The sequence below is a fragment of the Balaenoptera borealis genome (assembly GCF_965194805.1).
Source record: "Balaenoptera borealis genome assembly, chromosome: 5".
In the NCBI taxonomy this organism is placed as follows: domain Eukaryota; kingdom Metazoa; phylum Chordata; class Mammalia; order Artiodactyla; family Balaenopteridae; genus Balaenoptera; species Balaenoptera borealis.
The window spans coordinates 84,103,942-84,126,883 of NC_138862.1; the positions used below are offsets into that span (position 1 = coordinate 84,103,942).

At 42.2% G+C, this 22,942-nt stretch overlaps 2 protein-coding genes across 2 annotated transcripts in view; one reads left to right on the plus strand and one right to left on the minus strand.

Annotated features, from left to right (window-relative positions):
- The window catches only part of MCF2L2 (MCF.2 cell line derived transforming sequence-like 2), a 255,131-nt gene that overhangs the window by 105,718 nt on the left and 126,471 nt on the right, over positions 1-22,942 (plus strand). Inside the window, 5 exon segments of the mRNA XM_082393922.1 lie at positions 3,156-3,280; positions 3,878-3,989; positions 4,429-4,548; positions 12,394-12,585; positions 14,964-15,155. Coding sequence (XP_082250048.1) covers positions 3,156-3,280; positions 3,878-3,989; positions 4,429-4,548; positions 12,394-12,585; positions 14,964-15,155 — 741 coding nt within the window.
- Positions 6,630-22,942, minus strand: part of B3GNT5 (UDP-GlcNAc:betaGal beta-1,3-N-acetylglucosaminyltransferase 5) — a 66,934-nt gene continuing 50,621 nt past the window's right edge. Inside the window, exons 3-6 of the transcript XR_014245179.1 lie at positions 12,349-12,512; positions 11,894-12,024; positions 7,757-7,901; positions 6,630-7,106 (exon numbers count right to left, since the gene is read on the minus strand). The gene's annotated coding sequence lies outside the window, so the exon portion shown is untranslated. The remainder of the gene's footprint in view (positions 7,107-7,756; positions 7,902-11,893; positions 12,025-12,348; positions 12,513-22,942) is intronic.

Consider the following 22,942-nt stretch of genomic DNA (forward strand, 5'->3'; position numbering starts at 1 on the left):
AACAACGAAGACCCAACGCAGCCAAAAAACAAATTAAAAAAATTTTTTAAAAAGAAAAAGCTTTTCAAAAAAATTTTGCTTTAAAAAAAAAAAAGAATTACAAGGTATTTTCATAGGCCCTAGCAATAATTTTATAGTTTTAAGAGTTTTTAAAGACCCTTTGTTCAAACTCTACTTGCAGTAACTCTACATAAGTTAGAAAGAGGTAGGCAGAGAGGTCTCGTTTTTGCACAGGAAGACAGAATTGGAATTCTTATGAATACCTATTGGTATTTCAATAGATACAAAATACCATAGGGTATTTTGATGCTAATACCCTAATAATCAGTGTTTTTATCTAGTTTTATATCACAGGGAGATCCCTCTCAGCAGTTACTGAGGAAAGGGGATGTCTCATCTCTTTCAAGGATTTCTCTGAATTGTGAAGATTTGCATTTTAAAGGCTGGATTCTGGAATTCATTAGTCAACATTATAAACAACACAAGATAGTAGAGCTAACTTTTAATGGCAGATAGAGGGTAAGTATTAAAAGTGGAATAAGGAGTATAAAGCATTCATGTATTCTCTAGGCTCTGACTGATTGTTTTACTTCCCGCCTTACCTCCACTCCCAGCCCATGACACAACCGAGCACAGGGCCTGGCATGTAAAAATAGTTCTTTATAGTAAATACATTTTAAATGAATGAATATGTGTCTACATTCATGCTTACCCTTGTCACAAAAAGAATTCCTCCCAGAAAATTTAAATTCTTTTGACCCTGAAGTAGTCCCCAGTGCCTTGCTAAGTAAGTCTTCTTCTGACCAACTGCTTGTTTCCATAATGATGGAACCATAATGATAAGTACACACTCGGACAGCCCTACCAGTTGTTAAAAGAATTAAAGATTTATATCCCTTGAGAGCTTCATTCTACCTCCCTGGCCCATTTCCTAGGACCCACAAGACCTCCTCGTGATTCTGGCAACCCTTTAACCCACTAAAGGGTTAACACCTGGACCACAGTTGGCCTCAGGACTGTTTCAGCATTGTGTCTGACTTCTGTGCTAATTGGTCAGTGCCTGCTCTATACAGGTATTAAATATTTTGAATTGTCACCAGTGTGAACAAGGACAAACTCCATTTTGGGGTTGGGCAACTTACCTTTATGCTGTCCAAGTACCATAGTTCCCTATTCTTTCCCTCCATGTTTATGGCAGATTTTGGTAACCCTACTGAAGCTGACCATGTGGTCTGGTCCCATAGTGTAACCAGGTTACAATTTTTCCTTGTATTTTTTAAAATTTATTTTTGGCCACGCTGTGCAGCATGCAGGATCTTAGTTCTCCAGCCAGGGATCGAACCTGTGCCGCCTGCATTGGGAGCACGGAGTCTTAACCACTGGACCACCAGGGAAGTCCCTTTCCTTGTATTTTTAACCATGTAAAGGAAATACACAGTGTATGACATCACTTACTAAGATTCATCTTTTCACTCTCATATACTTTCCTCACATTCTGCAGCTTTTTGGCTGTATCTCTCTTCCAAGTTTCCCCTTCCAATGTCTCCTTCTTGACCTAGTAATATGCCTCTTCTTCTTTGGTCCCTCGATCTTTCCTCCCAATTCTGTATCACACATCCTGTGTGTGTGTGAGTGTGTGTATAAATATATATAAATAAGATAATGGCTAATGCCACAATACTGCTGGAATGCCGGAAGCTTAGAAGCAGTTAAGAAACTGAGTAGAATAGCCAAGACCCTTTTTCATGGGGAGGAGGAGGAGGGAAAAGCTAAGAGCACTTACTTATGAGTGCTTTTTTCTCCCCCACCATATCTTATTTGTCTTTATCCATCTGCAATGTAATTTCTTTTAGACTATTTTTAATTCATCCAACCTACAAATATTTAACGAGCACTGATGAGATAAGAAATGAGGGCTGATACCTGAGAGTGGAGAAGAAGGGATATGTCCAGTTACCAGGCAGGAATACCAGTCAAGTGGCCGACTTGGGGCATTACCTGGAGAGGACAGAGCCACAGGGGCTGTCCAAAGAATTTTGATCAGAGGAGTCAAATCTATCATCAGCCAGATCTTGGGACAAGTTTGAGGCTGGGTATAGGTAATGGAAGTCTTCAAAGGGGTGAATACTGGAGTGGGATGGGAGACGAGGAGCAAAGGCATAAGGCTGAGAGGGCCTGGATTTCTGTGTGACTGGAGTGGAGAGTATAAAACTCCTCCCACAGGGAATGAGTTCTGCATCAGTGAGGCTGGAGATGGCTGGGCCTGGAGGAAGAGATTTAGTGTTCGTGTGCATCGAGGAGATTGTTTTGTAACTATGGGCCTATTCTTACCTTCAGGGCATACCAAACGAGCATCCTGAGTGACCCAGGAACAAAACCCAAAACTCTCAGCAGCAAAATTCTAGGCCAGGCTCCACCCCTTTTGGCTTACCTTATGCTTAATGCTCAGGGCATTGAGAGACCATCTGTATTATGTGAGTAGAGGACTAGAGCCACTGGATTTGGAAAGAGATAGGCTGACATCTTCCCCAGTTGCAATGCCCTAAGTCCCTAAGTAAAAAGAGGAGAATAGAATTGCCTTGGAAATATGAATCTTTCCATGTCAAACTGAAATTGCTGCCCATCTCTGCTGAACTTTGATAACTGAACAAGGCCACACTCTGGGGGCAGGACTGGCAGGTGTTTATTGATGAGACCAGATGAAGTTTTTTTTTATGGTCGACTAGCAATGATTACATTATTATTGCATGGCCTTTTCCAGCACTTAACATTTGATATCTGTCATTTTCTTGTTTCTGGTCACTATCTTGGATTAAAACCAGATTTTATTAACTAATTGTTTTTAATTTACAACAACTTGAGATACACACAAAAACTTAACGGTTGTTGCTTTTGGAATGGGAAAGTGAATGGGCTGTGGACACAAGACTTGATGTTTTCAGTATGTACCCTTTTGTATATTTTGAATTTTGTATCATGTATGTATTACCTATTTAGGAATAAGTTAATCAATTTAAAAAGCTATAGCTTGACTTCTTTAGCATTTAATTTGCTATATAATAAAAATATACTGAGCTACCATTTTCCTCACCTCAAATCTACCTAGAATTTGCTTTTAATTCCTTCTAAGAGAGACTGTATTTTCCTTTCTCTAGGATGAGCTAAAATTACTTGGAAAGCAAGGGACCACATTGCTGTCATGTATTCAAGAACAAGCAACCAAAAGTCCCACCAGCAAACTCAGTCTCAATGAAGCTGAGAATGTAGCTACCATGGAAGGGTGAGTGAGAGGGGTGGAATCTGCTTTTTCAGGGGAGAATACGTAGAACCACATGATCTGAAACAACCAAGAACAGATTGGAACAGCTGCTGATGGGTCTTGGTGGGGTCACGAAAGAAGAATATTTGAGACAATGAAGGAAAAACCATGGTATCCTTCTGGCATCCATCTACAGAGATCTTTTTATGAGAATGCCATTCCCTCCTCCTATGATCTGCTTTCATCCCAGGATGTCAAGGAAGATGGTAGTATTTACTGAGCTTCATTGCCAAATAACAGTTTGGTTGGGTGCTGTGCTTTGCACACCTGTCTTCTTAGGTGGAAAGAAATAAAGAGAAAGGTAAGGTTACCTGGGGTACATTTTAAAGCATAGCAGCTGCATCTGAAGTGAAGTTTCTGCCTAGTCCTGAGGATGTCCTGATTAAAAAATGGGAAATGTGGAAACCAGCTGAACTAGGAGAAAGTCATAGGTGACACAGACTTCATAATAAGGAGATTATCACAATTAGTAACACTGACTAAAAACACGGGTGTTATCTCCATGAGCCTGTAGAAATGAATGCTGACTGCATGTCCTTTCTTGTTCTTTCTTGACAGGTTATTAGTTCAGTTGAATGAAACGGAAAAAGCCTTTAGTCAGTTCTGGTCTGAGCATCACCTGAAGCTTAATCAACGCCTACAACTACAGCACTTTGAACACAATTTTCGTTAGGTATTATTTTCTTGTTTAATAAAACTTCCATTACGTTTCAGTGACTTCTGGTTCTCTCTTTGCCCTTGAACTCTGGGCATCGGGCTTCCCTCCCCTCCCCAGTCCAGTCCCCTCCTTCTATCTTTGATTCCTCTTCTCACCTTTTCAGTGGGTAGCAATGTACTAGAATCCCATTTTCCTGTTGGCATACATGGTATTTCAGTGATGGTTTACCTTCCTTTTTGATTCAGTGTAGCTTTAATATTCCATCCACATGTGTCTCAGCACCCTCAGCTTAATCTGAAAGCTGATGAGCTGTAGAAAAAAAAAATCTATATAGATACACATATGTCCTGAATCCTTTTTGGATTTTCAAGTTGTCTAGAGTATAAAAAACCTATACCTCCAGATGGGTGTCCATTGGCTTATGTCTGGGCTTTTCTAATGTGTCTTGTAGGTTAAGCTTGCCCTGGACAACGTGTTGGCAGAGCAAGCAGAGTTTACAGACATCGGAGACAGTGCGATGCGTGTGGAGCAACTTCTTAAGGAATACAAAAAACTGGAAGGAGAAGGCCAGGTTTGTTTTTCTGCCATTTTTGTGGACCAGGAAGGGGGTCACTGTGGATGGTGACAGATCCTGGCCACTCATTATTGCTAGAAAGTTTCCGAAAGACACAGGAATGCCCAAATCCTGCCTTTTCAGTGACCTCACGCTCACCCCAGGTCTCCAGGGAGATATGCACATTAACAACTCTGAGGAATGATGAGGGCAGTGAGAGTTCTGTTAAGGCTGCCAGAGCACCCAGTTGAGGCTGGAGGCTTCGGTGGGGTGAGAGTTCCAGGTGGCCCTGCCCATTCATGGGGTGACAGACTAGTGGGGGAAAAACATACACTGGGTATGTTACCCACTGGGCCAGAGGTTGGGGGCAGGAGTTGGTGGTAAGGAGGGGAAACCTTTAAAGGGCAAACCAGAGAAAAATAACTAGTTTTATAATAGGCAAGATGGGGAAAAGGGGGAAATTGGTCCACATTAGTTCTGTTGCTACAGAGAGTTGGCAAAGCTTTCTGCTTTCTCATGCTCAAAGAGTTGTAAATATCAAACTTGTAAAGGAACTTGAAAGGAATATATGTTTCAGATTCTCATACCAGAGTTAAACAGTTTCCCAGATCTGTACACAGATCAGCACTTAGGAGTGAGTCTATCTTAAGTCCTTACAAATTTGGCTTATTATGAATTTAAGGAAGCCCAGTCATCTCTTTCCAGAGAAGTTCCTTTCTGCTTTTCTTTAATTGGGTTCTCTATATTTTTGTCTCGTGGGAACTAAGTCGTCTATGGTTACCACTTCCTTTCTGAGCTAATCTAGAGGTGTCTTTCTTCTAGATTATGGTAGATGGTAATTTTGTAGTACTAGAAATTTGCTTCTCAACGTGTGATCCTCTGGCCAGAAGCCGTCACCTGAGTGAGAACTTATTAGAAATATGGGGAAATCTCAGGCCCCACCTCAGAATCAGAATCTGCATTTTATTAAGATCCCCAGGCGTTTGACACACCCATTAAAGTTAGGCTTTTGACACTCACATTATTGTTAGAGACATACTTCCCCAGAGAATAGTAACAAACGTAAACCAAGGCCACTCTGGCTTTAAGAGCTGTCAGTTATGAATTCTGAGCTGGAGGTGCTTTTGCACATGCGTGAACACACAGACCCACCTGTGCACCCGGACTCTCACTCAGCAATCCCATTCTTCCCTGGTGAGCACTCCTCTTACTGATGATTGTTGACAACTAAATGCTTTAGTGCTGAAGGCATGAGTCATCAGAAATGTTAATTAAACAATGAAAAAAATTGAATTTCATGTATCTGATAATTATATGTCTCAGAGGCTCCAAGATAGTCCCAGTTCTATGCAATTTTAGTTTTTTCAAGTGAACTCCTTATTAAATGTAGATGCTGTGTATTTTCATTTACATACATTCATATTTTAGGAAAAATGCCTCATCAAGCCCAGTGCCTTTATTTTTGGTTTGAAAAATATGGTGTCATATATATATATATATATATATCTCACCAAGGTAGCTACTGACCTACCAGGAAGGTATATCACCAAGGTAGCTACTGACCTACCAGGAAGGTATATCATGAAGGTAGCTACTGACCTACCAGGAAGGTATATCATGAAAGTAGCTACTGACCTACCAGGAAGGTATATCATGAAGGTAGCTACTGACCTACCAGGAAGGTGTATCACGAAGGTAGCTACTGACCTACCAGGAAGGTACTCATTCATCACCAAGTATTCCTTGTCCTAGATTCTGTGGCTATAGTGGCAAACCAGACAGTCAAGACCCTGCTTTCATGGGGGTTACATTCTACTGGGGAGAGACAGACAAGTGAAAAGTAATCAAATAAATAATGATATCAGAGAGTGACAAGTGGGATGAATAACAGGACATGATAGAAAGTGACTGGGAGGGTTGCTACTTTAGTAGTTAGGAAAGGCCTCTCAGACCTTTGATCTGAGATCTGTATAGCCATGCAAAGATTTAGGGAATAGCAGTCAAGGCAGAGGAGCTGCAAGTACAAAGGTCTTGAGGTGGGAACGAGGTTGGGGGCCCAAGGAATGTGGCTGGAACATAATGAGACAGGAGAGAACAGGTGGGAGCAACGGTGGTCAGGACTGGATTTTATTCTCAGTGGAACGGGAAGCCATTGGATGGTGCTCTGGGTTGGGTTTTAAATACTGGGGGTGGATCTGCATGACTGCATTCACGTTCTCTCTTCTGCCCACCTCCTTGGACTTGTGATCTTTGGTACATACTTTAAAAATCGCTGACCGGAGGTAGGGGCAAAACCTATGGTCATGGGGCATCTTTCACGGGCAACATTCCTGAACAGCTGGGCTAACCTACAACCCACAGAGCCCAGGCAGATTGGTTTTACCCATCCTGTGCCTTGCTTACCCTGTTTTTTACTTATTTGCTAAAGGATGCAGTAGACCTATTCCTCTGCCTTTGGGTGAACCAAATAAAGCTATCTTATCATAACCGGGACTTTTTAAACATGTCTTCACTCAGGTTTGTAAGCGGCATTGTTTCTTCAAGTGATACGGGCTTGGCTAATCTTTCCATTTGTCCTGTAAAGTGTTAAAGGAAAAAGGTAATGTTTGGGTAGAAGTCACCAAAACCTGCCTGAGGTTTGTCCTTCACTCAGCACCCAGGGGTCAGCTTCCCTTTCAGCCTAGCCACACACTGATTTCTGGGTTGTTGCCAACTCCCTTACTCTGTGCAGTGGTATCATCCTCACGGGTAACCTCTGAGCCAACTCACTAACCAGAGTTCAGCCTGTTCTTTTACCCTCTTGTGGTTTGAGGGTTTAATCGTCTTTTGAGTACTCATCTCTAATTCTGAGAAACAATGGTTCCAGTACCCCTCTTACTTCTTTAAAAGCAGAATTTGCTATAGGGTTTTGGCTGTGAGGTATGCTGGGACCTTTGCTGATGGGCCAACAAGGAACAGACCAGGACAAAACAGGGAGACTCAATCCTTTTTCAGCCTTGACATCTCCCTCCAAGGCCAGGGGCCAGCAGTTACACTACTGTGTCCAAGAAGGCATGGAACCCAGATCATTAACCTCCTAGGGATGTAATCTAGCTGGAGGGGCATGACTTTTTTTTTAATGGAAATTTTCAAACACACAAAAAAGTAGATTGACTAGTACAAGGAACTCCCATGTGTCTGCAGCTCAGTTTCAACCACCATTAACTTTCTGCCTTTCTTGTTTCACCTGGCCCTGTTCCGCATGCATTCCATTCCTATGCCGTTATCTGTGGGTCTGTCCTGGGTTCCCTGATACAGCAGTATCGCCCCTTCTTCACCATTTTCTTCCAGAATAAACATGTCCAGCTTTCATCTGTTATAGCAATAGAGTCCTGGGGGAAAAATAAGCTGTTATTACAATAAAGGTTTCTGAATTACATGTTGCAACTTGACCAGCCTTCTGAAATTTTCAGCATCTGAAAGATGCCAGGCAGGCTTATGATCAGAGTACCTGATTTCAGCCATTTCTTTCTCATTATTTCTTTTTACTTTGGAGGTTTTGTTGCCTGATTATCTTGAGCAGAAGCTATATAGACTGAAAAATAACATGCAGTTTGGAGGTTTTACAGTAAAGTTCTTGGCAGGCAACTGAAGGATTTGATAGTCATTAATAATAATGACTGCATTAATAATAATGTGTTGCCATTATTCTAGCACATGTGGGGAGACCACGTAGGCTGGAAGGTGGCAAGACACAGGCTTTGGAGTTAGAAGGAACTGGATTCAAATCCCGACTCTAACAACTACCAACTGTGTGACCCTAGTCAAGTTTCTTAGCCTTTCTGAACATACCCTCTCATCTGTAAAGTGGGTAATAATTCCTACCTCACAAGAGTTCCTGGGAATATGAAATGAATAGATGATGTATAGTAAGGACTTAGTGAGTGCCTGGAACGTAGTAGGTGGTCAGAGCTTAGAAGCTATTATTATTATCCATTCATTTCAGTAGAGTAATTTTCCAGCCATCCGGTGGTGAATTCTGTATTGTATTTATGGATCTCTTCCCAAAATCCATTTGGACCTGTTATGGACATCTTTCCTCCAACATCTCAAGTGTTTTAAGAACAGTTCTGAAGGGTGAGCTGCTGCGTGCCACAGGGACGCAGCTGTGACTGCCACAGGTAACCTGGGGAGCATCCTGTGGTGAAGTTCCCTAGGCCCAGAAAACTTGTGCTATTCTTAATAAATTAGGCAGCTGGACTTAAAAAAAACAAAAGTCAACAGAGATTTCCTGGCCAAGTTTTCATGTTTCTATATTTGACTAAAGTCAGACAGGTTCAATCAACCAAATGAGGCAGGACAAGCACAGCCATTTTTCTCTGTGTGTGTTGGCCGCAGCCAGATTCTGGAGCCAGACTGCTTGAGTTTGAAGCCTGGCTCTTCTCTTTCCTACCCGGGTCACCTTGGGCCATTGTGTCTCCACTCCTCTTTTGTAAAACAGCACCTATATTAAAGGTTTGTTGTGAAGAGTAAAAGGAATCATTGACGTAAGCATTTGAAACAGTACCTGGCATATAGTAAGCTCTCAGTGAATGTTAGTTGTTTTTGTTAATAACAGAGGTGGTGGGGTAAATTCTGGGCTGCAGAATATTTCCTAGGTTCAACCTTCAGTGACTGAGCAGTTCTAGTAAGAGTGTCTCATTCATTCTTATATTCATTCTGCAAATATCTATTGATCTCCTACCATACCACATACTGCTCTGAGTTCTGAGGACACAGCAGTGAGCAAAAAAGTCAAAAATCACTGCCCAAGGAATTAGCATTCTAACCTCCTTTGAGCGATGGTGACCAAGTGCACCTGGGCCTTTGCTGTTTAGAACAAGTGCGCTGAGTATTTATCCCTGAGTTCTTTTATCCCTGAGTATTTATCTCTGAGTTCTTTTAAATAGCCACTGCTTGACTCATGTCTCTTTATTCCCATATCATTACTCCTTTTTTTGTTTTGCACAACAGTCATTTGTTCTTAAGTACCTAATATGTGCTGTGTACTATTTAAGTTGAATAAGAGCTGGTGCATGCCCACAAGGGTCTGTGGCATAGTGTGGGCAATAGATAACTGACCACAACGCAGTCAAGTTCATGCTCTGATCTAGAAAGGCATAGGGTGTTATGGGAGCACAGAGGAGGGGCATCAAAATAAAATGGTTGAGTCAGAGGAAGTTTCCTGAAGAAGATGAACTCTGAAGGGTGATTTGGAATTAGTTACAGAGTAGTGTGGGTACACGGGGAGGTGGGGGGAGTAGGGGAAAGGTAGGGGAAGAGGTAGGGGGAGCGGTGATGAGGGAAGGATGGGGTTTTCTAGGCAGAGAGAGCAAGTAGAGAAGTAATGGAGGCCTGAAGCTGCCTGAATGGGCTTGGTGAATGATTGACTGGGTAGGGGGCAGGGGTTTTGAAATTGTTGAAATCATACAACACTGTAAATTAAGAGAGGGGCAGGTTGTCATCACCTGGAGTCACCATGATTCCTAGTGTTACTATGAAAAGCTAAACCAGGGCAAATGTGGCACCCTGGATGCTCAACCTGGTCAGCAAGGGTGTGTGTGGGCCTTCTGTCCTGGAGGCCTTTGGGGACGTGGCAGTCATCTGTCTTGACTCAGGTCAGTGTTGTTCACACAGTTCCAGCCAAGCAGCTCACTGCGTCCCCTAGTTCATTGGTTCATTTATTCTTTTATCTTATTAACCAAATATTTATGGGATGCCTTCTAAGTGATCTCATGGAGCTTATGTATTGGTGGGCATGGGTGGAAGAGGGAGGAATCATACATTAAAGGAGAGAAAGAAAATACTTTCAGGTAGAAGTAAGTGCTGTTAAAAAATGAAAACAAAGTGAGGGAGAGGGCCTGGGAGGGGGTGAGCTAAGAGCTTAGACCTGGGAGGAGCATCCCAGGGAAGGGTGCTGAGGTAGGAGGTGGTTTGGTTGCCAGCCTTGTTAAAGCCACACCTCTTCCCTGGATTACTGCAGTAGCCCCCTAACTGGTCTCCTTGCTTTCCCTCTTCTCTAGCATTCTTGACACCACAGCTGAAGCGATCCTTTCAAAAATATGAATGAGGTCCTGTCCTCGAAACCCTCCAGTGCATCCCATGTCACAATGAATAAGAGACAAAGTGCCCATAATGGCAGCAAGGCCCTCCCTGGTCAGATCCCCCTCTTTCCTCTCTGATCATGTCTCCTCCTTTCCTCCTTGCTTCCTCTGCTGCAGCCACAGTAGCTTCCTCCTGCTACCTGAACACATCAAACTTGCCCCCATCTCTCAGCCGAATGCTGCATGGTTGTCCCTCACTTCACATCTTGGCTCCTGTGTCAAGGGTCCCCAAGGCCACACCCAGATTTGAAGATTTGCTAGGAGAGCTCATAGGACTCAGCATATAATTATGCTTATGGTTATGGTTTATTACAGTGAAAGGATACCAAGCAAAATCAGCAAAGGGAAGAGGTGCAAGGGGCAAAGTCTGGAGGAAACCAGGTGCAGGCTTCCAAGGGTCCTTACCCATTGGAGTCCCACAGGGTTCACTTAGTGCTGCCAACAATGGCTTGCAACAGCATTGTAAAATGTTGTCTGTCGGGGAAGCTCATTAGGGGCTTAGTGCCCAGAGTTTTTGTTGGGGGCTAGTCATGTTGGTGGCCTCTGACTGGCATATACCAGAATTCCGGACGCCCAGAAGAAAGCAGGTCTTCAGCATAAAACATATTGTTTGCACAAACAGTTTAGATACCATGAGCCATTCTGATTAAGGATGATAGGAACCCTCCTGGCTTTCCCAGATGCCAGCCGAGGACCAACCTTGCAAGCAGGCCTTTCTAAGGACAGCAGTTTCAGGCTGCTGTGTTAACTGTTCTGCACAGCGTGGCCAGCACCTTCTCAGTGAGCCCTTCTCTCACTACCCTATTTAAAATAGCAGCTCCTCCACCAGCGCTCCCCGCCCTCCTCTCCCTGTTTGATTTTTCTCCATAGCTCTCACCACTGTCTAAGATACTATATTGTCTACATATTTGTTTATTGCCTGTGTCTCCTACTAAAATGTAAGCTTCGTGACGGCAGGGATTTTTGCCTGCTTTGTTTACCACCAAACCCCCAGCACCTGGACAGTGCTTGGTACATGGCAGGTCCTCAGTAATACATGATGAATGAATTAAAAACAGGAAAAACTTGGCACATGTGGTTAGAACGAAACAAGCTGTGCAGAAAGAGGGAGGAGATACAGTTGCTAAGCAGACGATATCAGAGCAGACAGGGACCTTGTGGGCTGCAGAAAATGGTTTAGACAAACATATTTCTTAAGTCTCATGATCCCCCCCTTAGGGTTGCCCAAACCAGATCTTTACCATTTTCTCAACCTCAGCTTACTCCCCACTCTCCTCAGGGCCACATGTTTGTCCCTTTTCCTTTTCCATTCAGTTGACAAGATAATTCAGTCTCCAATTATGTGCAGTATAATACTTCATGCTCTTCTGCCCTAGAATTTATCACAGTTGTAATAAGTTAATTATTTGTATAATTTGTTAGTATCTGAGTTCTCCATTGAACTGAAAATTCCTGGTTTGTTAACGCTATATCCTCAGTGCTTAACCCAGAACTCAACAAATATTTGAATGAATGACTTGCTCTTCTTCAGAGTGCAGATGACCCTGGACTAGGCTAGACCTCCTGGGGACCTTGACCCACCCCAGTGCTTTCCCAGGTTCCCCAGCCCCAGTCTCTGAGCCTAAAACCTGATCAACCTCTCCGTAGCCTCCCTCCAAGTTTGGAGCACACAGTGCCAGGCAAATACCAGCCTCACCATGACTCGGCTTCTGATGCTTGGCTGTGGATGTTCACTTTGCAGGAGTCCTTGGAAAAGGCCCAGCTGCTTGCAGTAATTGGGGACCAGCTCATCCAAAGCCACCACTATGCAGTGGACTCCATCAGACCCCAGTGTGCGGAGCTCAGGCACCTCTGTGATGACTTCATCAATGAAAACAAGAAAAAACATGACATTTTAGAAAAGTCCTTGGAGTTGCATAGACAGTTGGACAAGGTGAGCAAAACAAAGCTGTGAACATGATGTCTGCAAAATGTTCTGTGAAACAGTCTTAATCATACTTGCCCTCCCTGCCCCTCACGATTCCTGAGATGAGAGGATAAAGTCCTTCATGTGAAAACAGTGCTCAAGAGGCATTAAAAACTATGCAGATTCTAAGTCATAGAGGTATTGAAGGTCAAAAATGCCCCAGCCATCCACCACATCCCATTCGAATGAACTATAAAGTCCATGTCCTCTGTGTGGACCCAGACTTAAAGAGTGTGTTTTGGCCTGGTCCTGTGGGGCATTTCATGATTCCCCATCAGGTGTAAAGAGAACCAAGCAGTATAGTTGCAAAGTGCGTCTCCTCATGTAAAGGCATCAGATTGTGAATCCTTTTGAAGAAGCCTAAGTAATAACAACCATTATACACTCCTACCATTTACTGAGCACCTACTATGTTCCTACCAGGAGCATAATTATGTCATCTATTTAATCCTCAGGACAACCTATGAGGAGGATATTAACGGCCTCATTTAACAGAGACAGAAATTGATATTCAGCATAGTTAAGTCAATGGGTCACAACATTTAGTACATGAGGTGAGCTTGCTATAATTGCAGATTTCCTGATGTACCACTCTGGAGACTCTGATTTAGTAAGTGTGGGATGATGCCCAGGAATCAGTATTTTCCTCAAGTGCCCAGGTGATTCGGTGCAGGTTAGTTCATGAACAACACTGAAAAACCCTGGGGTAAAAGATTGCCCAAGACCACACATGGGGTAAATAGGGGATCACAGGTTTGAAGTCAGGACTGCCAAATTCCAAACCCCAGGCTCCTTAGACTAGACAGCAACCCTGTATGCAGAGTGCTCACGGGGAGGGGGCACGGCCCCCCTAGCCCTTCAGCAGTGATCTCTGAGGCAAGTGCCAGTCAGCAGGGGCTGTGACTTCCGGAGCCTTCTCTGTCAGCTGTTCCCAGGCAGCAGAGAGCTCACCGCTGTGAGTCAGCATGCTCCATTTCCACAGTTGTTTCTCTCTGATAGCTGGGGACACCCGCCCAGGCTGTTTACATCATCCCACTGCCAAAGGGATTTTAGTGTCAAGGAAATATAGCTGTTCCAGAAGCAAGTGGCTCAGAGGGCCTGCCAGAGATAATAGCCTAAGGCCAATATGTGGACTGCGTGTGTGTGTGTGTGTGTGTGTGTGTGCGCGCGCGCGCGCGTGTGTGTGTGTGTTTGTGTGTCTCGGAGAGCGAGTAGCTGCTGTGACTCTGCAGAAGACCCCAGCTTAGTGTTTTCTGCAGATATAGGCATGATGTTTAAAGAGAAAGTTTTCACAGTATATATCAAAGCATAATTTCCTATTATTTTGAAAATCCAAAAATATAGGAAGGAGGAGGAAAAAAGTTACTTATGGACACTAATTACATTCCACTCCCCTCCTCATCCCCACACAGTGGGAATCATCCATTTTTAAATATCTTTATGATTTTTTTGTTCTTCTAAAAGTAGTACACATGCAGTGTAGGTAATTTAGGGAAAGTAAAGACAAATTTAATTTGCCTGTAATTTTACCACTTAGAGATAACTACTTTAGAGAGCTCCCTTTTGGTCTTTTTTCTCTGTACAGTTATTTTACATAGCTTTTCAGGTCACAGGGTAAATGGAAATGCAGATGTACTTGCAAGGGCAGCTTTTTTTCATACAAATATTCAGACAGCACAATGGCCCCTGTCTTTCTCTAAGTTTTTTAAAAATTGAATTGTTAGAATTCATTACTTATCTGCTTTCATTCCAGCATTCTGGAAAGTTTAAGTACTGATGTTCTGAGCTAAAAGCTTTGCATTCTTAGATGCTTCCCTTGGTAAGACAAACGCTAATAAATGCAAATGTGGACAGAGGACAGTGGTGTTCTTGTTAAAAGAGACATTCCCTTTCCCAGGAAGGCATGTAGGGGCCAGGTCTAAAGCCTCCTTATTTACTCTGTGCTCTTGTAACCAATTAGGATGCAAGAAATTGGCCTAGAAGGTAAACCCAAAAAGCCACTGGTTGCATTTCTCTATGGTTAGACCAAACGCAGAAATACTCAACTCTCTCCTCTTAGAGATGTGGCAATTACTGTCAGTGGAGAAAAGAAGAATGCTTATATGATTTATTTTTTGACTAAGTGACTTCCTTGAAAAGTATGCAGATGTAAAATTGATTTGGGCTTGCCCACCTCATGGTTATATTTATAGTGGTTGGACCTCTAAACCTGATGCTGTGCCATGACAATTCCTTGTTGTCTCAGAATCCTTGTAGACCCCATATGAGCTTGGACCTCCTGAGGACTGTGGTGGCTGAGTTGTGGGCGGGCTAACTGCATGGGGCACTGTGTTTCTTTCTAAAAGGTCAGCCAGTGGTGTGAAGAAGGAATCTACCTCTTGGCTTCCCAAGCTGTAGACAAGTGCCAGTCCCGAGAGGGGGTTGACATTGCCTTGACTGACATTGAGACGTTCCTGGGCACAGTGAAGGAGTACCAGTTGCCCAGCCCCAACGAGTTTTACAACCAGTATGAGCTGATGCTCACTCTTGATGTAAAGGTAACGTTTCTGAGTTATTTTGATCCTGTGGTTGGGAAAGGGATGTGGGGGGACTTTGCCTGTTGCCCAAGAAAATCTATGTAGGATGTACTGAGCAGATTAACTGGCTCTTGAGCCCTCAGGTGGCCTCTTAGACTCCTGGTCTGTGCTTCCTGGCAAACTGACCCTTCATGGCCTGATTCAAATATCACTTTCACTCATTCATTTCTCTGCAAATATTTATAAGCATCTCTGATGTATTAGGCACTGTGCTGAATGCAGAGGACATAATTATGAGCAGAAATAGATGTGGTTCCATCCTTCATGGAACTTACAGTTTATGTATGTCATACAGTTTGTGTATGACATTAATAAATATCAAACACAAAACACAAAAATGTGTTGCAAGCTGAGACAAGTGCTCTGAAGGATGGATTCAGGGTTCTATGGGGTATGTGACAGAGGAACTTGACCTGGACTGGGGGTCAGGGAAGTTCCCTGGGAAGAGTCACTTGAGCCAAGGCCCAGAAAATGAGTAGAGAAGATGGGGGAGGCTTTCCAGACAGAAGGATCAGAGTGTGCAAGGCTGCAGGGCTGAAGGGAGCCTGGCACAAGTGCAGAACCCAAAATTCAGAATGGCTAGAGTACAGAGGACAAGGGAAGAGTCTTTGGGGTGAGATTAGAGAGGTGTAGATGAAGTGTGGCTTCGTTGGCCATATGAAGGAGTTTGGTCTTTATTCTGAGAGCCACTGAAGGATTTAAGCAGGGGAATAACTTGATCAGATTTGCATTTTGAGTGGAGCACTGTTCTCTGAAGCCAGCAGAGTTATAGATAGTACACCTTCCTCTTAGATCCACATCACCTTGTATGTACTTCTGCAGAAGGGGCTTTTTCACCTCTTTTGAGTCATGGACCCTTTTGCGAATCTGATTCACATATTTTCAGGGTTCCGCACACTCAAAATGATTGAATGGAGTTTGATGTAGGCACTGTTTACAAAGATATGGGCAGAATTTTGGAAACCCAATATGAATGGTGAAGCACCCTGGGCTATAAAGAAACAGGGAGCAGTTACCCCCCCTAAGCCTGAAAGACAAAGGGGAACCCAAGAAGCACTACAGCTGTGACTGTAAGAGAGGTAGCCAGTAAGATCTGTGGCCTTGGGCAGAGGAATGCAGCCACTGTTGGAGAAATATATACCCCTACTTTTCTCTCTCCCTCTCAGATTTCCTGGTGGTACATCTCAGTAGCCAAATCCAACTAAAAGCCCATGGGCATCTAGTGAGCCCATCTGATGGAGTCTGTAGAGGTCAGCTTCCTGGGACACAGAACAGTATAGAGAAGATATAGTGGGGGAGCAGACAGGGAATACCCAGCATATATAACTTTTTATGATTAATTTTAGGGGACACCCTGAAGTCCATCCATGGATCCAGGCTAAGAGACTTTGCTCCAAAATGATACATAGCAAACTGTATTCTAGTTTTTTATTTTTAATGTCTGTCTTGTCTGTTACACTGGGAGCTGCAGTGAGGCAAGAGCCTCACCCATCTCTGTGTCCCTGTGCCTAGTCTGTGCCTGGTGTCCAGTCCATGTTTGCTGAACAAGTGGCAGGTGGCAGAGTGGGCCAATTACAGTGGGGGCAGCTTGGTGTGGGATTGTGCCTCAGTGATGTTCTTTCCCTGACTCTTCCCAGTGAGTTTTGGTGGTAAGATGTGATCTTGAGGTGGTACTGGGGGTGGTTAGGCAGGTCTACCTTCCCCTAACATAGGGACCCTTCTACTTCCCTGCAGAGAGGACAAAGAGAAGGCCCATCTAGTGTGTGTGCTATATTGTAGACCCAGGATTGGTAGCCTCATATCATATTTCTAAAGCAGAACAGTCTCACTCAGCTCCATGCCCATTAGCTCCTCAAACAAGTGTATCAGGTCAACCAGGGAGACTTGTGGCCACAGCTGCCATTTTGGCCAACATCAGCAAACTTCCTGGCCACACCACCCACCAGGAAATAAATAAAACTTAATAAACCACCTCTGGGAAATAGGCAGAAACATGGAGGAAGGAGAAGACCAGAAGAAATATTTATTTTAAAAATCCAAAATGGACCCCAAAAATCCCCCAAACCCATCTTTTCTTCTTTTGGTTTGGAGTAAAATTCTAGATTATAATATTTAAATATCCTGTTGTGTCAGAGTTTTGTCCACTGAGGAGTAATGACTTGGTTGTCAAAACTGGTACTCTATACATATAAAAATAATCCTAGTTATATGCATATACACACATTGGTATAGACACACGTATCTCCTTGGGCAGTTGATGCCAGGCATAGAAACAATGAGACCCCTACTATCAATGAGCACACCCACCACCGAGATCTTGGTTTCTTATACCATTCTCCAGTAGAAGAGAACAGGGCTCCTTGGAGAAATGTCTGTATCTAGGACTGCGAAAGGAAATATACAAAATGATCCTAGAGAGGGAGATCAAGATGGCAGAGTAGGAGGATGCAGAGCTTACCTCCCCCAACAAACACATCCAAAATATATCTGCAAGTGGAGCAATTCTCACGGGAAACAAACGAGACTGGCATAAAGACACTTACACAACCAAAGCTGTAAGAGAGATCCACATGGAATCAGGTAGAAAGGGAAGGAAGAAAAGCAATCAGGTTGAGACCACACCCCTGGGAGAGGACACAGAAGAGGAGGGGGTTACACAGGTTCAGAGATGCTCCCTGAGGAGTGAGCAGTTTGAACTACATATTGGGTGCCCCAGCCCCAGGGTCTGACACAGGGAGGACAAGTCCCTTTAGCTGGTTTAAAAACCAGTGGGATCAAACAACACATAAAAAAGATTATACACCACAATGAAATTGGATTCATCCCAGGGTCACAAGTATGGTTCAACATATGCAAATTGATCAATGTGATACACCACATCAACAAAAGAAAAGACAAAAGCCACATGATCATCTCAATAGATGCAGAAAAAGCATTTGATAAAATTCTACATCCATTCATGAGAAAAACTCTTACCAAAGTGGGTATAGAGGGAACATATCTCAACATAATAAAAGCTATTTATGACAAACCGACAGCCAACATAATACTCAATGGTGAAAAGCTGAAACGCTTCCCACTAAAATCTGAAATAAGACAAGGATGCCTGCTCTCGCCACTTCTATTCAACATAGTATTGGAAGTTCTAGCCACAGTAGTCAGACAAGAGAAATAAATAAAAGGTATCCAAGTTGGAAGAGAAGATGTAAAATTGTCACTATATGCAGATTACATGATAATATATATAGAAAACTCTGAAGACGCCACACAAAAACTGCTAGAACTGATAAGTGAATTCAGCAAGGTAGCAGCATACAAGATTAACATACAGAAATCTGTTGCATTCTGTACACTAAAAAAGGGAAAGTAAAAAGCAATCCCTTTTAAAATTGCATCAAAAAAAAAAAACCACTCAGGAATAAACCTGACCAAAGAGGTGGAAAGACTTATGTGCTGAGAACTATAAAGCATTAATAAAGGAAATTGAAGATGATTCAAAGAAATGGAAAGATATCCCATGCTGTTGGATTGGAAGAATTAATACTGTTTAAATGGCCATACTACCCAAAGTAATCTATAGATTTAATGTGATCCCTATCAAATTACCATGACTTTTTTCACAGAACTACAACAAATAATCCTAAAATTTATATGGAACTATAAAAGACCCAGAATTGCCAAAGCAATCCTGAATAAAAAGAACAAAGCAGGAGGCATAACCCTGTAGACTTCAGACAATACTGCAAAGCTACAGTAATCAAAACAGCATGGTATTTGCACAAAAACAGATGTATGGATCAATGAAACAGAATAGAGAGCCCAGAAATAAGCCCACACACGTATGGTCAATTAATCTTTGACATAGGAGGCAAGAATATACAATGTAGAAAAGACAGTCTCTTCAGTCAGTGGTGTTGGGAAAGATGGACTGATGCATGTAAGTCAATGAAGTTAGAACACTCCCTCACACCATACACAAAAATAAGCTCAAAATGGCTTAAAGACTTAAATATAAGACATGACACCATAAAACTCCTAGAAGAAAGCATAGGCAAAACATTCTCTGACATAAATTGCAGCAATGTTTTCTTAGGTCAGTGTCCCAAGACAATAGAAATAAAAGCAAAAATAAACAGACGGGAGCTAATCAAACTTACAAGCTTTTGTACAGCAAAGGAAACCATAAATAAAATGAAAAGACAGCCTACAGACTAGGAGAAAATATTTGCAAACAATGTGACTGACAAGGGCTTAATTTCCAAGATATACAAACAGCTCATACAATGCAATACCAAAAAACAAACGACCTGATTGAAAAATGGGCAGAAGACCTAAATAGACATTTCTCCAAAGAAGACATACAGATGGCCAAGAGGCACATGAAAAGATGCTCAGCCTTGCTAATTATCAGAGAAATGCAAATCAAAACTACAATGAGATACCACCTCACACCAGTCAGAGTAGGCATCATTAAAAAGTCTACAAATAACAAATGCTGGAGAGGATGTGGAGAAAAGGGAACCCTCCTACACTGTTGGTGGGAATGTATATTCGTGCATGCATTATGGAAAACAGTATGGAGGTTCCTCAAAAAACTAAAAACAGAGTTGTCATACGATCCAGCAGTCCCACTCCTGGGCATATATCCAGACAAAACTCTAATTTAGAAAGATACATGCACCCCAGTGTTCATTACAGCACTATTTACAATAGCCAAGACATGAAAGCAACCTAAATGTCCATCGACAGATAAATGGATAAAGAAGATGTGGTATATATACACAATGGAATATTACTCAGCCATAAAAAAAGAATGAAATAATGCCATTTGCAGCAACATGGGTGGACCTGGAGATTATCATACTAAGTGATGTAAGTCAGAAAGAGAAAGACAAATACCATATGATATCACTTATATGTGGAATCTAAAATATGACAAATGAACTTATTGACGAAACAGAACAGACTCATGCCAGCACACACCCCAGCCTGTACCAGGTGCCCACTCTGGCACCTCTTGTTCTATCACTGCTCCCCTCTGGGGCAAAGGTATCAATGCTGGAGGGGGAAGGGGAGAACACACACTTAGAACCAGCTCGGACCCAGCCCTCAGGACCTCTGTTCCAGCAATTTGGGATCAGACCCCGCACCCAACAGGGCAGTGATGGCCACTGAGCAGAGGGGAAGTCCTGCCTCACACCTGGCCCTGGCTTCAGCCCCTCCTTCTCCAGCCCCACCACCTACCAAGATGCTAGCTGCCAGCACACCCTGAGGAAAGATGTGACTTGTGCTCATGTCAGATCCAGCTCTCCCATCAAAGCTACTGGGCACATGCAGACTGTGTAGGAATGCTCCCACAGAGGACAACCCTTCAAGACCAGGATAGATAACTGTTTCACCTAATTTCATAAAGACAGAAAAAGTTAAGCAGAATAAGAAGACAGAGAAATTTGTTTCAAATGAAAGAACAAGGAAAAAACCCTGAAAAAACAAGTAATGAAACAGAGAAATAATTTGCCAGATAAATAGTTCCAAGCATTAGTAATAATAATGCTAACTGAACTAGGGAAAAGAATATATGAACACAGTGGGAATATTAAGAAGGAACTACGGAGCTTCCCTGGTGGCACAGTGGTTAAGAATCCACCTGCTACTGCAGGAGACATGGGTTCAAGCCTTGGTCCAGGAAGATCCCACATGCTGCGGAGCAACGAAGCCCATGTACCACAACTACTGAGCCTGCACTCTAGAGCCCGCAAGCCACAACTACTAAGCCTGCAAGCCACAGCTACTGAAACCCGCATGCCTAGAGTCCATGCCCTGCAACAAGAGAAGCCACCGCAATGAGAAGCCTGCGCACCGCAATGAAGAGTAGCCCCCACTTGCTGCAACTAGAGAAAGCCTGCGCGCAGCAATGAAGGCCCAACACAGCCAAAAATAAATAAATAAAATAAATAAATGTATTTTAAAAAAAAAGGAACTAGAAAATATAAAAAAAGAACCAGTCAGAACTGAAGAATACAATAACTGAAATGAAAAACACACTAGATGGAATTAACAACGGACTAGGTAATACAGAAGAACACATAAATTGTCTGGAAGATAGAATAATGGAAATCACCCAATCAGAGCAGCAGAAAGAAAAAGAAATTTTAAAAAGGAGAATAGATTAAGAGACCTCTGGAACAACATCAAGCATACCTGCATTCGCATTATAGGGGTCCCAGAAGGAAAAGAGAGAAAGGGGTTGAAAATGTATTTGATGAAATTATGGCTGAAGACGTCCCAAACCTGAGGACGGAAACATATCCAGGTACAGGAAGCAAAGAGGATCCCGAACAAGTTGAACCCAAAGAGACCCACAATAAGACATCATAATTAAAATGGCAAAAGTTAAAGAGAGAATTCTAAAGGCAGCAAGAGAAAAACAAAGAATGATATACAAGGGAACCCTCATAAGGCTATAAGCTGATTTTTCTGCAGAAACTTTGCAGGCCAGAAGGGATTGGCCATGATATATTTAAAGTGCTGAAAGGGAAAAACCTACAATGCAGGATATTCTACACAGCAAGATTATCTTTTAGAGATAAAGAACTTCTCAGATGAGCAAAAACTAAGAGTTCATCGATACTAAATGGACCCTAAAAGAAATGTTAAAGGGTCATCTCTAAATGGAAAGAAAAGGCCACAAGAAGAAGTAAGAATCTATAGGAAAGGAGAAATCCCAATAGTAAAGGCAAATATATAGTAAAGGCTGTGGATGAACCATTTAAATAAGCTAGTATGAAGATTAAAAGACAAAAAAAATTATGAAATCAACTATAACTACAATAAACAGTGAAGGGGTACACATGTAAAAGATGTAAAATATGATATGACATCAAAAACACAAAACATGGGGAAGGGAAATTTTAAAAATGTAGCTCTTTTAGAATGTGTTTGAACTTAAATGAGTATACCAGTTTAAAACAAGTAATTATATAGTTACCAGTCAACATAGAATGAAGCCCATAGTAACCATAAATCAAAACCTGCAATAGAAACACAAAAACCCGAGAGAAAAGAACACAAGCATTCCACTAAAGAAAATCATGAAACCACAAGGTAAGAAACTAAAAGAAGAAGGAAAGAACAGAGAAGAACTACAAAAAGAACCAGAAAACAAGTAACAAAATGGCAACAAGTACAAAGATGTCAATAATTATTTTAAATGTCGATGCACTAAATGCTCCAATCAAAAGACATAGAATGGCTGATCAGATAAAAAAAGAATAAGACCTCTCTATAGGTGGTTTACAAGAGACTCACTTCAGAGCTAAAGACACACAGACTGAAAGTGAGAGGATGGAAAAAGATATTTTGTACAAATGGAAACAAGAAAGCGAAGGTAGCAATATCAGACAAAATGGACTTTAAAACAAAGTCTATAACAAAGGACAAAGAAGGGCATTGTATAATGATAAAAGGATCAAGAATATACAAGGGATATAACACTCATTAACATATATGTACCTAGCATAGGAAAACCTAAATATATAAAGCAAATATTAACAGACATAAAGGGAGAATCCCACAATAATACAATAATAGTAGGTGACTTTAACACCCCACTCATATCAATGGACAAAACATCCAGACAGAAAAATCAATAAGGAAACAATACTCTTAAATGGTATGTTAGACCAGTTGGACTTAATAGATAGCCACAGGACATTCTATCCAAAAACAGCAGAATATACATTCTTTTC